Source organism: Hevea brasiliensis, chromosome 18 (genome assembly GCF_030052815.1).
Source record: "Hevea brasiliensis isolate MT/VB/25A 57/8 chromosome 18, ASM3005281v1, whole genome shotgun sequence".
NCBI lineage: Eukaryota > Viridiplantae > Streptophyta > Magnoliopsida > Malpighiales > Euphorbiaceae > Hevea > Hevea brasiliensis.
The window spans coordinates 1338297-1353659 of NC_079510.1; the positions used below are offsets into that span (position 1 = coordinate 1338297).

The 15363-nt window shown below is 34.9% G+C and overlaps 1 protein-coding gene across 1 annotated transcript; it reads right to left on the reverse strand.

The window, feature by feature from the left end:
* Positions 1–6556: 6556 nt before the first annotated feature.
* LOC110667912 (decapping 5-like protein) lies at positions 6557–13168 on the reverse strand. Its single transcript, XM_021828909.2, has 7 exons — positions 12905–13168; positions 12707–12807; positions 9559–9630; positions 8589–9452; positions 7727–7894; positions 7258–7365; positions 6557–7157 (listed from the first exon to the last, which is right to left on the reverse strand). Exons 1-7 carry the CDS (start codon positions 13071–13073, stop codon positions 7017–7019), a joined length of 1623 nt encoding a protein of 540 aa, XP_021684601.2. The 5' UTR covers positions 13074–13168; the 3' UTR covers positions 6557–7016.
* Between the last annotated feature and the right edge of the window lie 2195 nt (positions 13169–15363).

The following is a 15363-nucleotide window of genomic DNA, read 5'->3' on the forward strand; positions in this document are numbered from 1 at the left end:
CTAAGTTGACCAGGAAGAATGTTCCATTCATTTGGACAGATGACTGTGAGGTGAGTTTCCAGAAGCTTAAGGAGTGTCTAACCACTGCCCCTGTGTTGACACTACCTGTGAGTGGTGAAGGATACACCGTGTATTGTGACGCCTCTAGAGTTGGCCTAGGGTGTGTGTTGATGCAGAATGGAAAGGTAGTGGCTTATGCTTCAAGGCAGCTGAAGAGGCATGAGCAGAACTACCCCACCCATGATTTGGAAATGGCGGCTGTAATCTTTGCACTTAAAATCTAGAGACACTACCTGTATGGTGAAGTGTGCGAGATATACACCGACCACAAAAGTTTGAAGTACATCTTCCAGCAGAGGGATTTAAACTTGAGACAGAGGAGATGGATGGAGCTTCTGAAAGACTATGATTGCACCATCCAAAGACCACCTCGAAAGGTCAATGTTGTAGCAGATGCCTTGAGCGTAAAATCTTCCGCGCTTGGCGCACATTTCAAAGAGAGAAGAGACCATTGATTCAGGAGGTACATGAGTTGATGGATCAAGGTTTAATCCTAGATCTTTCAGATGAGGGGGTATTGTTGGCTCACTTTTCAGTGAGGCCAGACTTAAGGGACAGAGTTAGAGTTTCCCAGCACAGAGACCAACAATTGATGAAGATCATAGAAAGAGTACAAAGAAGGTGAAGGTGGTGAGTTTGGGTTTGCCAATGATGGCGCCCTAGTGCAAGGTTCTAGGATATGTGTGCCCGATGTGGACAACCTCAGGAATGAAATCATGCGAGAGGCACACTATACACTGTACAGTGTCCACCCAGGTTCCACCAAGATGTACCATGATGTGAAAGATAGCTATTGGTGGAATGGCATGAAGAGAGACATTGCAGACTTTGTGTCCAAGTGCTTGACTTGTCAGAAGGTGAAGTTTGAACACCAGAGACCGTCGTGAAGCCGCAAGAGCTCCCTATCCTGAATGGAAGTGGGAAATGATCACTATGGATTTTGTGGATCGTTGCCTCGGACCACGCGAGGATATGATTCGATATGGGTAATTGTAGACCGCTTGACCAAATCAGCTCACTTCTTACCTGTGAAGACTACATATTCTGTGGCACAGTATGCCCGGTTCTACATTCGAGAAATAGTCAGATTGCATGGAGTTCCGGCTTCCATAATATCTGACAGAGGGCCCCAGTTCACTTCTCGGTTTTGGAGAAAGTTGCAGGAGGCTCTTGGCACACAGTTGAACTTCAGTACAGCCTTCCACCCTCGCATTGCATCGGACAAATTGAAAGGACAATCCAAACATCGAAGACATGCTTCGCATGAGTGTCTTGGATTTTGGAGGTCAATGGGATGAGCAGCTAGCTTTAGTGGAGTTTGCCTATAACAACAGTTATCACTCCAGCATAGGGATGGCACCCTATGAGGCACTATATGGAAGAAAGTGTAAGTCTCCTCTGTGTTGGACAGAAATGGGGAAAGCGAAGGTGCATGATGTAGACCTAGTGCAGTACACTTCAGAGGTAGTTCCTTTAATCGTGAACGATCAAGACAATTTTCAAAGAAATGTAAGAGTTATGCACTGCACGGAGGGATGTGGAGTTTGCAATGGGCGACTATGTATTCTCAAGGTATCTCCAATGAAGGGAGTCATGAGATTCGGAAAGAAGGGCAAGTTGGCACCTCGATATCTGACCTTTGAGGTTACCGATAGAGTTGGGGCGCTTGCCTACCGGCTGGAGCTACCACCCAAACTTTCTCACGCTCATCCCGTGTTTCACATCTCCATGCTCAGAAATACATTCCCGATCCTTCTCATGTATCTGCAAATGATGTGATAGAGCTAAAAGAGAACTTGACATTTGAGGAGCAACCTGTAGCCATAGTGGACTACCAAGTGAGACAGCTAAGATCCAAACAGATCCCTATGGTTAAGGTTTTGTGGAGGAGTCAGTCGGTGGAAGAGTGCACCTGGGAGTCAGAACGGGACATGCGTAGCAAGTACCCTTATTTGTTCAATGTATAATTATGTGCTTTATTCTGCCTTGTGTAAAATTCGAGGATGAATTTTCTATAAGGGGGGAAGAATGTAACACCCCAAAAATTTTAATTTTTTGAGCATTTTTAGTATTTTAATTTTATTAAATTTTTGGAATTTTTTTGAGATTTTTCAGATTTTAAAAATCGGATTCGATTTTCCGAAAATATAAACTTTGATGATTTTTTAAAAATTAATTTAAAGACCACGTGGCAAAACTAAAAATATATTTGGAGTCTACGTATTTTTCTCGAAGTTTTATGGAATTTTTGAATTTTTGGACCTCGTTTTGGTCCCGAGGCGAGTAAAATTCAAAATTTTGTATCTCGAATCGAACCAATCGAATCGACCGGGATCGGACGGTCGAATCGGACCGCCCTTTTCCTTCTTCCTTTTTCTTCTCCGCGATGGCTCTCTCCCTTTTCTCTCGCTTTCTCTCTCCTCCCCTCGGCCAGCCTCCCCTGCGTCCTCCTCGCCGGCGCGCCTCACCCAGCCACCACCGCCCGTAACGGCCGGAACGCGCGATCTCCTTCCTCGCGCATGCTCGGCTTCCCGCCACCCGGCCGATCCGGCCACCAATTGGACCGGGTCTTGTGTCCAAAATCATCTACTCAACAGAGCTTTCCATAGACACAAAGAACGCCAAATCCATCGAGCGGTTTGTCCGATTTTTGCTCGGGAAGATTTTAGCCCATTTCGACTTTTGGGCTAGATTTCTAGAAAACCGTGAATCCCACGATAAAACAGAGTCCAACATCACGCACCATACGTCGAGAGATTCGAACGACATAAATTTTGAATTTTTCGACACCGCTGGTGGGTCCTACTAACTTCGCAGTTGTTTTTCCGAGCATTTAATGAGCTTAGAAAATTCTGAAAAATTTATGTACTAACCCCGTGTTATGGGCTTCGTGTAGGTATCCTCGATTCGGAAATTCGACAGCTTGACCGGTTCGCAAATTTCGCCAGATGCACTGCTACGGAAAAGTCTCCGAATTGGACCGAGGTTTTGGCTAGCCCCCCATTCTCAGACGCACCGAGCGCGTTCCCAAAGTCGGATTATGCTCAGGTAAACCCGAACCTTGTTTTTTCGTAATTTTCTAGTGCTTAAATAGTATTAAAAATCCATAAAATATTCGTGGTAGCTTAGAAAATTACTATTCTTTTTGCAATAGCTTAGTAATATTGCTAAGGACCATGAGGCAAAGTTTTATAATTTTTAGAGCTTGTTTGGGCAGTTTTGTAAAATGATCAATAATAAGGACTAAATTGAAATTTTGCGTATTGTGATGGATGATTGATTTGATGGGCCCTGTGAGGGGCTGTGTGATATGATTGAACTGTGGATATATGGATTTTGAATATAGAAGTGTGTTTTGAGCCATTTTGCAGTTGGGTTAGGTAGGTCCTAGGTATAGGGAGACTCACGATTTTCTGCACGACTTAGGACGCTTGATCTTTTTCTTTGTTTGTATTGAGTCAAATTTATTAAATAGATGTAATGTAATTGTCAGTGAGCCGACAGCCTTTCTTCCTCCGCCCACCACACAAGAATTTGTCGCAAGTTTGTGAGTAAAATATTAATTTTAATTGTAATTTAAATATTAATATATATTCATCAAGCACATGCATCACTTATATTCATATATTTATGTAGTAAAAATATAGGCACTAATTATGTTGAATACATAAATGATAATGAGCAATGAATGTTGTTGTGGTAATTTGGAGCAGTGTGCGTGTGATGTGGTGTGGACTATGGATAGACGGCGATCCACGCTTGAGTAATTCATGGGACCCGATCCTTCGAGGGGTAGTCACGGCTTGAGTAATTACTGGGACCCTCGATTTGGTTATTAAGTGGAAGTCCGAGCTTGAGTAATTCGGCACCAGTTGGATTTAAGAGAGTCAGATAGGGATCAGCCCCATATGTTATGATTGATACTACAGGTGTGTGAGTGCTCCAAATTACCTTTTGATGCTATGATGTGAATATGATGTTGATATTGCATTTCACTCTACAGGTGCATTAGTTCTGAGATAGATATAGAGATTAAGGTTAAAATTGATATTTTACTCTCTGAGTCGAACGCTCACTCCTGTTCAAAAATTTTTACAGGCCGCAGGAGGATATTTTATTCTGGGTTAACCTGCTTTTATACTTTCCAGGTTGTTTATCGATATTTGTGTAATTTTATTTACTCCTAGAATTTTCGCATGTGTTAGCAGTAATTATTTGAATTTGGTCTGTAATATTATTATCATGTTGGACCTGTAAACTTAATATTTTAAGTCTGTTTTGATGGATTGGATGAGGGAGCTGAGCTCCCATTTATTATTATGTTGATGAGTATGTGGAGGGTGAGCTGAGCTCTCCAATGGATTGTTTATTGTGTTTACAGGTCGGGTGAGTCAAAAATTCCCCGTTGGTAAGTCCATTTTATGGCCGGACTCTGTCCGTTTGTTTTTTTGAAATTGGGCCCAAATGGGCCTCAGCATTGGGTAAATGAACAGTTAGGCTTACTACGGGCCTCGGGGGCTTTAGGCTGACCCAAGTCCTAGTGCCGGTCCGGCCCATAGGTTGGGTCGTGACATAAATTATAGCACAAAATTTTTCAATATTCCTAATAAAAGACGAGAAGTTTGATTTTTGAAGTGCACAATTTATCACTATTTTTATATATTTAAAATCAATTAAACACTTTAATGCTAAATAAATTATTGCAACAACTTTTGGTTATCAAAACTATGGTGAACAATGTTGCATTATCGTCAATATAAAGAATTTTTATATTGTTTATCACTTTTATTATAGGAAAAAGTTGTTTTTGTTCATGTGAAAATATTTCTAAGATTTTAAGTTTTTTCTACTTATGAATTCATAAATTTTAAACCTATTTTTCTGTTTTTAAGTATTTATGAGTTTTTTTTTTCTATGTTTTGATGGATCTATTAATATATTTCTTTTAAATTTAAAAATTAATATTTATTTATAATTAATTATGACTTTGAAAATCTAATCATATTAGTTATATTATTAAATATTAAAAATTTATTGTATATTACTATTTTTCTATTTTATGATATTTAATATTTAAAATCTTTATATAAAATATACTCAACAAATATATATCTAAACTAAGTTATTAAATTATTTTCACAATATCTAAATTTTTATGATAAAAAAATATATAAAATAAATAAAAATATCTTTGTCAATGACTCAATATAATTATTTTTATATGAAAAATCAAATTAAATTATTAATAATGTAAAACAGCATAAGACAATCATATTTGTTGTGTAAAACTATTTAAATTATTTTTATAAATTATTTTTATAATTAAACCTTTCAAAATACAAGACAGCATAAGACGAAACGAAAAAATAATTAACCCTTCATTCAATTTTGATTAATTCACCATTTTCAATAATTAAAAACAAAGACTTCTGCATTTGGTTGTGTAAAACTAATTTAGTTTTAAAAATATAGGCAAATTATAAATTTGTTCTTATAATATAGTAATATTAATGACTGAATCGATATATTTTAGAAACTAAATGAAAAGATCCCTATATTTTAGTTCAATTAATAATTTAATCTTTCTAATTAATCCATAAAATAAACAAAAATTTCAAATTAAATTTTTAACTAAATTACTATTTAATCCCTACATTTTATTCTTATATTTTAAAAAATATACTATTTAATCTCTACACTTTACTTTCATTAAACAATTAAGTCCATTCATCAATTTTAACAAAACTAGCCTTCCTCAACAAAACTATCATTCCCCAATAAAAAATTCTAAATTTCTCTCTATTTATGCTCGCCTTTCTCTCATTCTTCCACAGCCCATTACGTACCCCTCTCTCCCTCTCTCTTTCTTTCACAGCCACTCCACCTCATTAACCTTAACGTCAGCGCAAAGGCTTCAAATATCTTCTTATTCAAAGAAGGCTTCTCAGTGTTAAATTGCATGATCTTCACATCTTCTATATATATATATATATATATATATATATATATATATATATATATATATATATATATCATTTCATTGTGTTTGAAATTTTAGATGCTTTATCATTAAGCTAACATCATTCAAATTTAGAGATTTAGCCATGCTTCTTTAACAATGCCAAACCAGGCCAACTTTCAATCATAATAATGACAACAGTAAATTAAATATTCAATTCATTGCAAGAAAAAGAATTTTAATGAATTATCACACAACCAAGCTTATTAGAAAAATTAAAAAAAATTTTAATTAAAATTTTCTAATAATAAAAAAGAAATTAATTGAATTGAATTCTTATAAAATTTCTAGAGTCCAAAGGGAGAGCAATAAAGATTCATTTTAAATGAATGTGGATTTGTATTTGTTGTTCAAGTGAAAAATCATAACTTTAGTATAATATCAAACTCAAATTCCCCATCCATCTGAACAAAGAGATCTAGAAATGGAGCAGAATGACTCATTTCATAAATCTGTGAAAAGCGAAACTGATTCAAATTAATCAGCTGAATTTAATAATGCTTTCATTAATATGGGGCATCCCAACGCCACCTTAGCATATTTCCAGAACACTAAATCAATACAATGTCTGCCCATAATTTACAGAGCACAAATATGCATACCTAAGTAGAAAAGGAGTTCAAGATATAGATCGATTCGAAAACCTAATTGCATTGTTCCTTCTAACAATAAAAGTGAAAAGGCAGCCCATTACCCAAAAAAACATGAACTTGCCATAATTGTTCAATTTAATGGTTCCTACCAGGTATCTCAACATTAAAATCACCAGATATAGATACCTCATGTAGTTATCATATTACCTTGAGGATAAATCCTTCCGATGCAAAATATTAAAAATAAGGCAAGCTGAAATGAAAGGTGGACCATGATGTGCAAAAACAAATGGATCTCTTGAGAAGGGAGGGCGGGAGTGTGGTGGTGGTTTGAAAGGGCTGCATCAGAAAGGCAAGTTCCCATTCCCCCTCCCACCATAACCATATCCCCTTCCTCCATTATGTCTGCCATGATAGTAATAGCCACGTCCGGCACCCCATCCACCATAGCCAGGATTAGGTCTCTGATTGCGCCAACCAAAAGTCTAATAAAACATTACAAGAGCAGAAAGTCAATAAATCACCTAGAAAATTAAGTTGAGCATAATTTGATCCACATCTTCTGTGTGTAAGAAATATGCTAACCTCATTATCTAGCGTCATTCGGTTAGAGAATCGGTTCTGACCATTCCTTCCCTGGCTGAGTGTATTACAAGAAATTGTGTCAAAGAATTCATCTTTCTTGTATGCAGGCTGCACAGAAACATAATAAGGTTAACTATTGAGCATAATTTAAAACTTCAACATCTATTTTGGGGGGATGAAAGAAGAAGAAGAGGAAGAAGAAGAAGAAGAAGAAGAAAACAGTAGCTAGATTCCACAATCACAGAGGGTAATTCCCCACTGCAACTGAGTGCGAGTGGAATTTGATTCCTAATCCCTTAAAATGATGTTAATAAAATGATGTTAAGTTACCCTATAAAGGAAATTAGAAAATGATGTTAAGTTACTTTATAAAGTAAATTAGAACCAACAATAGCGATCTGTATTTTCATTTCAAACAAAAAATAAGTAAATAAATCCGTCTCATGCATAAATATGTTAAACCTCCTACCTTAGCATCAAAATGAGGCACCAGGCGAGGAACCTCTTTGTCCTCGAAGCCTTGGTTGTCCTCTGTGCCCACTGTGTTATCTCCCCGATTTGCCTTTCCAAGATAACCCCAAACTTCATCCTTTTTAAACTTCTCATTCATGGCTTCAAAATCAAATTCTTCAGTGAACTGCATGGAGAAGTGTAAAAAAGAGTAACTAAAAAGCAGGAAGCCATGCAAAACTGTGAATCCAAAACTTCTAAGGCAGACCCTTCACTTAATTCACTCCTAGTTGATACACTTGCATACCATCAAATGGTGTAAGCACTTCACTCTTTAAGAACTTCAAGTAAGGTCCTAATGTTCAAAACATTACAATTTGAAGCCTGGAAGTTTTAAGTATTTCAACTTCAAACACCAATAGATTCCTTCCCCTAATTCTAAAAAATTTCACATTAAAAAAAAAAAAAAGTTCTCATCAACCATAACAAGTTTTTAAACAGAATTTTTATAAATAACAAATATCACCATGTGATCTACAGCTAAAAGATTTAGCTTTGATTTGAAATTTCTCCAAAAATCAGACATTACACAATGATTTCATGAAAGTTGTACGTCAAGTAAACCTCATCGTATAGATTATTAAAATTCGAAGCCATACTTGTAAAACAAAAAATAGAAAGAGAAATTACAGACAGAAACTTTGTATAGATTTGAATTAAAAAGCTTAAATGATTCAGGCCTTCAACTGAAGAACCTTAAAATTGTTGCAAACAAATTCTCACAGAATAGAGTGCAAAGATGCAGGGGGCAAAAGAGCTTTAGCCATAACATGCAACACAATGACAAGAAACTTTGATGAAAATAATAAAACGTATCTAACCTTCTGTACAGTACTTGGCAATGGCAATAATGGTTCTTGAGAAGCTGGAGAAGGAACAAAGGACAGTGACGTAGATGATAAAGGAGTCAGAGGATCCGTATTCTTCTGATCAGGGTACACTATGGAAGAAAGCACATGTGATCTAGACTGTGCCAATTGATCAGGACTTAAGAGACATGGAGCTGGTGTTAACAAGGGGCTTGAAGTAGAAGCCTCATAAGAAGATATAGGGTAAGGCATAGATTGGGCAGTGTACACTGTTTTAGGGTCAGAAACAGCTTTACTAACATTTTGAACATTAGTGAGACCTGTATCTTCACTAGAGTATGGAACTGAAGATACCGTTTGCCTATTAATATTAGTATATGAAGTAAGAGATGGTAGGGACGTTTTAACAGATGAGAAGGATGGCATATCATGAGAAAGAGAATATTGTACAGGACTAAAAGTTGAATTATTAGAGGCAACAGATGGTACAGGAGTAGCAAATTCTGATGCATTTGTTAATCCCATTATTGGAGAATCAGTCAATGCTGCAGCAGGCATCTGATTCTGTGCTGACAAGGAAGATGAAACCATGGATGGGGGTTGAAAAGGAATAGAGTGCTGGGAAGTATTAGACCTATTGATTGATGTTCCATTATATCCTTGCCAATTCATTGACATAGAAAATGATTGACCAGAATCTTCAGCAGCCTGGGAAAGATTTTTTGAACCAACATGGTTTACAGACTGCAACGAAGTCAGTGCAGTCGGATAGCCTGTGCTTGTCAAAGCCGGCATATCTTGCACCAGAGCAGATTCTGCCAAAGTTTTACCACCAACAGAAGCTGAAGAACTTAAAGGAACACCTGCATAGTGTGACTACAAAATAGCAAAAACCAGAATCTAAATAAAAACATGAATTTGACCTCATGATTCAGAGACTTCAAAAGGTTACAATTCCTTAAATAAAGTCAAAAGTCAAAACCTGAATGATAGCAGGGTCATCAGGAATTGGTTCTTCAGTTTGTGCAGGTGGTGCGGTCTTAACTTGCAAATCCTGAAAATCCCAATAATTGATTAGGATATACACATACAGCACAAACCAGTATATGTAAACTTAAATAAGTAAAAATTCACTCATTACAGTATCAAATATCAATGCTGAACACCATAAATGTACAAACAGTCCAGAGATATTGGGGAGAATGGGAAAGGATCATTGTGATATAATTGTACCAACCCAACTCTCAACTCAACTCAACTCAACTAAGCCTTTATCCAAAAAATTTGGGGTCGGCTATATAAATTCGCTTTCTCCACTCTAAATGATTTTGGGTTAAATCCTCAGAAGTTTGAATTGTACCAACCCAAAAGGAAGGAAAACTAAAATTTATAAATTTCTCCATGCAGCAATGGTGGGGGATCAGAATTACAGAGATAATAGTTTTAAAAGGTGCAAGGCACAATTTAGCACAAAGGGGATGGAATTTTGAGTATTTGATTTGAAAGACGAGGTGCCCATTACTCTTCTCTCCCCCTTCATTTCTCTTCTTTCTCTGTGCTGCTGCTGCTTTACTCAGCTGCTACAATACTTTGGATACTGTTCACAGTAAAAAAAACGACCACAAATATTCTTCTCAATCTATTAGCTATAAATCAAACTCTTAACCCTAGTCCCCTTCTTCCTTAAATCAGAACACTGCTAAAACTTATAAATTGCTTAAGATTTGCCTACCATTAAAGCATTTGAAGGCTGGTTTCTCAACCTGTTGTACATCAGCAGCTCACAATTTGCCTATTTGAACCCCTAGATAGTTGCCAAATGATTCTTCTCTGATAAATTCTTAGATAATCTAAAGGTCAGAGCAATCATTAATGACAGTTAAACAGCAATGCCCGTCATACAACGTATAGACAATGAAAAAAATATTAACCTCCAATGCTTTATATCTGTTCCTTTTTCCCTTTTTTTTTTTTTTCTTTTTTTTTTTTTTGGGCTGGGGGATTGGAAGTGGTTAGGAACTAAAAATTTTATTAAGAGAATAAATAATAGTTCAGCAGCATGACACAAACATTGTCTTCTGAGATTAAGGATAAATTTGACATTATTTTTGAGGGATCGTTGAGAAAAATACCACCTTAAACATATTGATTAGAGGCTATTAAAAATTGATTTTAAGTTAAATTTGATATGTTTACATTTTCAAACTGCTTTTTCCACTAGCATCAAAAATGATTCTTTTTCGAAAAAAAAAAAAGTTTTAACTACAATGCCAAACAGGCTCTAAGTATGTCCAAAAACTCAACATAGGAAAGATAAAGACCTCATAGGGATGGGGTTTTCACTTAGATAAATATCATAGAAAATCATTCTTTTTCTAGAATCAAGCTATCTCCAATGTCGATGGATTGGGAAGAAATATTAGTGTACATAATTGAAAACCACTCTCAATCAATTTGGTTTCATGCCTGGTCGTTCAACTATGGAAGCGATCTTTCTCATTAGAAGCTTGATGGAGAAATATAGAGATGGGAAGAAAGATCTACACATGGTTTTATTGATTTGGAGAAGGCTTATGATAGTGTTCCAAGAGAGGTCTTATGGAATGCGTTAGAACAAAAGAGGGTATCTATTAGGTATATACAAGTATTGAAAGATATGTATGAAGGAGCAACTACTATTGTGCATAAAGGAGGGGACACAAGAGATTTTCCGATCTCAATTGGATTACACCAAGGATCAGCCATAAGCCCTTATCTTTTTACATTAGTTTTAGATGAACTGACGAAACATATACAAGAGAGTATTCCTTGGTGCATAATGTTTGCGGATGATATTGTTCTGATAGATGAGACACGAGAAGGAGTAAATAGGAAGCTAGAACTTTGGAGAAGTACTCTAGAGTCAAAGGGTTTTAAGTTAAGTAGAACGAAGATGTAATACATGCATTGCAAGTTCAAAGAAGGCCAAACCGGTGATAGGGAAGGAGTTAGTTTGAATGGAGTGGCACTGTCCCAAAGTAATCACTTTAAATATCTAGGCTCGATCCTTCAAGTAGATGGGGATGTGAGGAGGATGTTAGTCATAGGATTAAAGCCGGATGGTGAAGTGGAGACGTGCCACGGAGTTTTATGTGATCGTAAGATTCCCAATAAATTAAAAGGAAAATTTTACCGCATGACCATACGACCGGCTATGCTATATGGTAGTGAGTGTTGGGCACTGAAAGAGTCCTACGCATCTAAGATAAGAGTTGCAGAGATGAGAATGTTAAGGTGGATGAGTGGCCATACTAGACTAGATAAAGTCCGTAATGAAAGTATTAGAGAAAAGGTAGGAGTGGTGCCAATTGAAGATAAGTTGAGAGAAGGGAGATTGAGGTGGTTTGGTCATGTGAAGCGTAGACATACGGAGGCTCCAGTTAGACAAGTAGAGCACATTAGGCTAGAGGCTAGAGGATAGAAAGAAAAAAAGGGGTAGACCTAAATTGACTTGGAGGAGAGTAGTACAGCATGACTTAGAAGCATTACGCATTTCTGAGGATTTAACCCAAAATCGTTCAGAGTGGAAAAAGCGAATCCATATAGCCGACCCCAAATTTTTGGGACAAAGGCTTAGTTGAGTTGAGTATAATTGAAAACCACTTCCTATGTTAGTTCAATTAATCAAATTGCAAAAGACAATCCTTCTCTCTCTAGAATCAATCTATCTCCAACTGCAACGGATTGAAAGGAAACCCACACTTTGAATTCCACCCCCATAACCCAAAGAAGCATAGCGCCCAAGGTTCCCATTGGCATAAACCCACACTAGGAATTCCACCCCCATAACCCAAAGAAGCATAATCATTGGTTTTAATCTATGCCAATAGAGCATTACAAAGCATGGCTGATGTGTATAAAAAACAATTTCAAAATTTAACCACAAGTATCAACCATTTCCAATTTGTCATATTCAAAGACTCTCCCAACGACTTAAACAAGCATTACAAATTTTTGAATTGTGACAAAACACAAATCTCATGATATAACTGCACAAAAAAAAAAAAAGATATTTCCTTGTAAACATCATACCCAACTAACAATGTATCAATTTTCCATAATTTTTTTGATGTTATAGTAAATGGATTTACCTTAATATCACTTCCACGGAAAAGAATGAATTCATAAACCTTATCGCTTGAGGAAATTTGGGGGCCATCTTTCTTTCGACCTTCTGTTCCATAAGACTTTACTGCAACATCATAATATACCCAAAAAATTAAAAAAAAATACAAATTAAATTAAAAAAAAAAGTTGAAAAATATGAAACAGTGAATAGGATAATGCACCATTCTTGAGGCCAATAATGGAATCTTGAACGCTAAGATGATAGAGGATGCCCTCGTAGCGAATCTCGGACTTTGAAATGAGACTAATAAAGCTCCCAATGTAGGAATCTCCCACATTTGACGATTTTGCAGGAGAAACAGAAGAAGACGGTGACGATAATGAACCCATATTATATGGCCTAATGGAAAAATCAACAAGAAAGTGAAGGAAAACGAAGCCAAATATTCTAGATATTAGGGGGTTAGGGTTCTCGTTGACGTTAAATGGGTGATTTATAAGGCCTGACTTGTTTATTTCGAAAAATAATTATTCAACTTTCATAAATAAAATAATAAATTATTATTATTTAAATTTTTTAAATATATATTATATATTTATTTTATCATAATATAATTAAATTTTTATCCTCTCAAATTAATATTTTAAATAATTATTTAATTTTAATTATAAAAAAATATAATATAATTTATATTATAAAAAAGTTGTTTCCTAATTCTTTTATAAAATTTTCGTAAAAGATTATCATAATTTTTCATAAATGAACAAGCTCTAAGTATTTATTTTTATTGATATCAATTCAAATATAAATACTAAACTAATTTAATTAGTAAATTACATTTAATTTATTTAATAATTCAATTTAGTTTAATTTTTATTTTTATAATATTTAATCTATTTAGCTCAATTTGATTTTTGGAAAAAAATTATATTAAATCAAATTAAATTGATTTCTTTAAAACAATATGTTTTTCAAATTAGAATTGCATAAGTTATTTTTTCACTTTCTTTTTTTTTTCTTTTAATTTATCATATTAACTTCTCCTTTCTTTGCGCTTAGCATTTGCAATCAGTTTGCTTCCTCTTTCTACAGCTTCTTCTTTGATTCTTTACTTCTTTAATTTCTTGCTTATTCTTTTTTTATTATTTACTTCTTCTTCTTCAATTATTTGATTCTTCTTTTGTGAGAATGATCTTTCCTTATGAGTATGCAATTTGCTTTCTCTTAGTCTTTCTGACTGTGACTCACTATTGCCCCTGTGTAAAGCAACCTTGCTAGCCCTAAGCTCATGCATCAAGTGGAAAAGTTGATGAAGAAGACTTTTGAAATGAATTTGGCTATATAAACAAAATTGGTGCATTTTTTTACTTCAAACGGTAGTGATTGGGTATTATATTTTTTGAGATTATTGATTAGATATTGTGTCTTTTTTTGTCTATCAATTATTTGTTTTGATTTTTTAATTTATGACTAAGTATTATGTTATTTGTATCATTTTCTCTCCCATTTGATTGTTAACAATAACATTTGTTATTGATTTTATTTCCCTTTATAAAGCAATTCTTTTGTTTCTAGATTTTTGTTTATGAAATAACTAAATCTCTTTTTGTTTTCATTTGCAAATTCTTAATTAAGAAGAATTAGGATTTTACCCCTTTTTATAATTGATTGTTTTAATAAGTAAATAATTTTATTAAGCAGAAAAATTCAGAAAAATCTCGATATGCAAAATAAAAGATCCATAAGACCTAAAAAGAACTAAAACTAAAGAAAAATCATATCCCAAAAGTATAAAACCAAAGCAACAAAATAGCAAAAATCCAAAAATAAAAGAAAAGCCCAAAAAAAGAGTATACCACAATGTAGCAGAAGGAGAAACTCAATAAGGTTTTGTCTAATAGTTTTAATCCTTGGATTCTCATTCTTTGATGTGATTCTACAAATTTTCGTTAGGAATAACTTATTCTTAATACTCCCTTGATATCATCCACCAAATCTTGTGGAGGCTTCCTACAAAATCAATTATCTCATGTAGCTACGATTGCAAGTCTTAGTATGCCTTGACTCAAGATCATCTTTTCAATCAACAACAATTGGAAAGGACTAAGAACGAGCCTTGTAAATACCTCCTTCATAATCGATATGGATTCCTATTTGCTCTAGATTACTTAGGATAAAGTTTCATTAGTAGTGAGATGACAGCATGCTTCTTGATATTTACTTTGATTTTTATAATAATTTTGAAAATAGAAAAAGACAGGAAATAGCAATCGGAAATATGAAAACAGTTGCTAAAAACAGTTGTGACAATTATTTCTTCTGAAAAAAAAAAAAGATTGCAGATATTCAAAGTTCTCAAATAAAAACGACATGTTCAAGTGCCGTGCAGTTTAAATATATCCTGATCAAGGAATGTCCAAATGTCAGCAAACAAACAATTTCACCACCCCACAAAGACTAATGGAATATGATATATTGCTTTGAATATTCTTCTTGGAGTGAAGAACAAGTTGGGAATTTCTTCCATATAATCTGCAACTAATTTGGGATGAGATTAACAAGTTTGTATAATTAATTAATATGCAACACCCAACCAAGACTGGCTGCTAATTCACTTTGAATAATCTACCAATCAAAATTACTATAAGTGGCGTACCTGACAATTCTTTACCAATAATT

Bases quoted from the DNA above. Each gene is read 5' to 3' on its own strand.
- LOC110667912 (XM_021828909.2), bottom strand. From the start codon at position 13,073: ATGGGTTCATTATCGTCACCGTCTTCTTCTGTTTCTCCTGCAAAATCG. The intron at 9,631-12,706 runs GTAAATCCATTT...TGGGATTTTCAG, and splicing joins TCCGTGGAAGTGATATTAAG to GATTTGCAAGTTAAGACCGC. The intron at 9,453-9,558 runs GTTTTGACTTTT...GCTATTTTGTAG, and splicing joins ATGACCCTGCTATCATTCAG to TCACACTATGCAGGTGTTCC.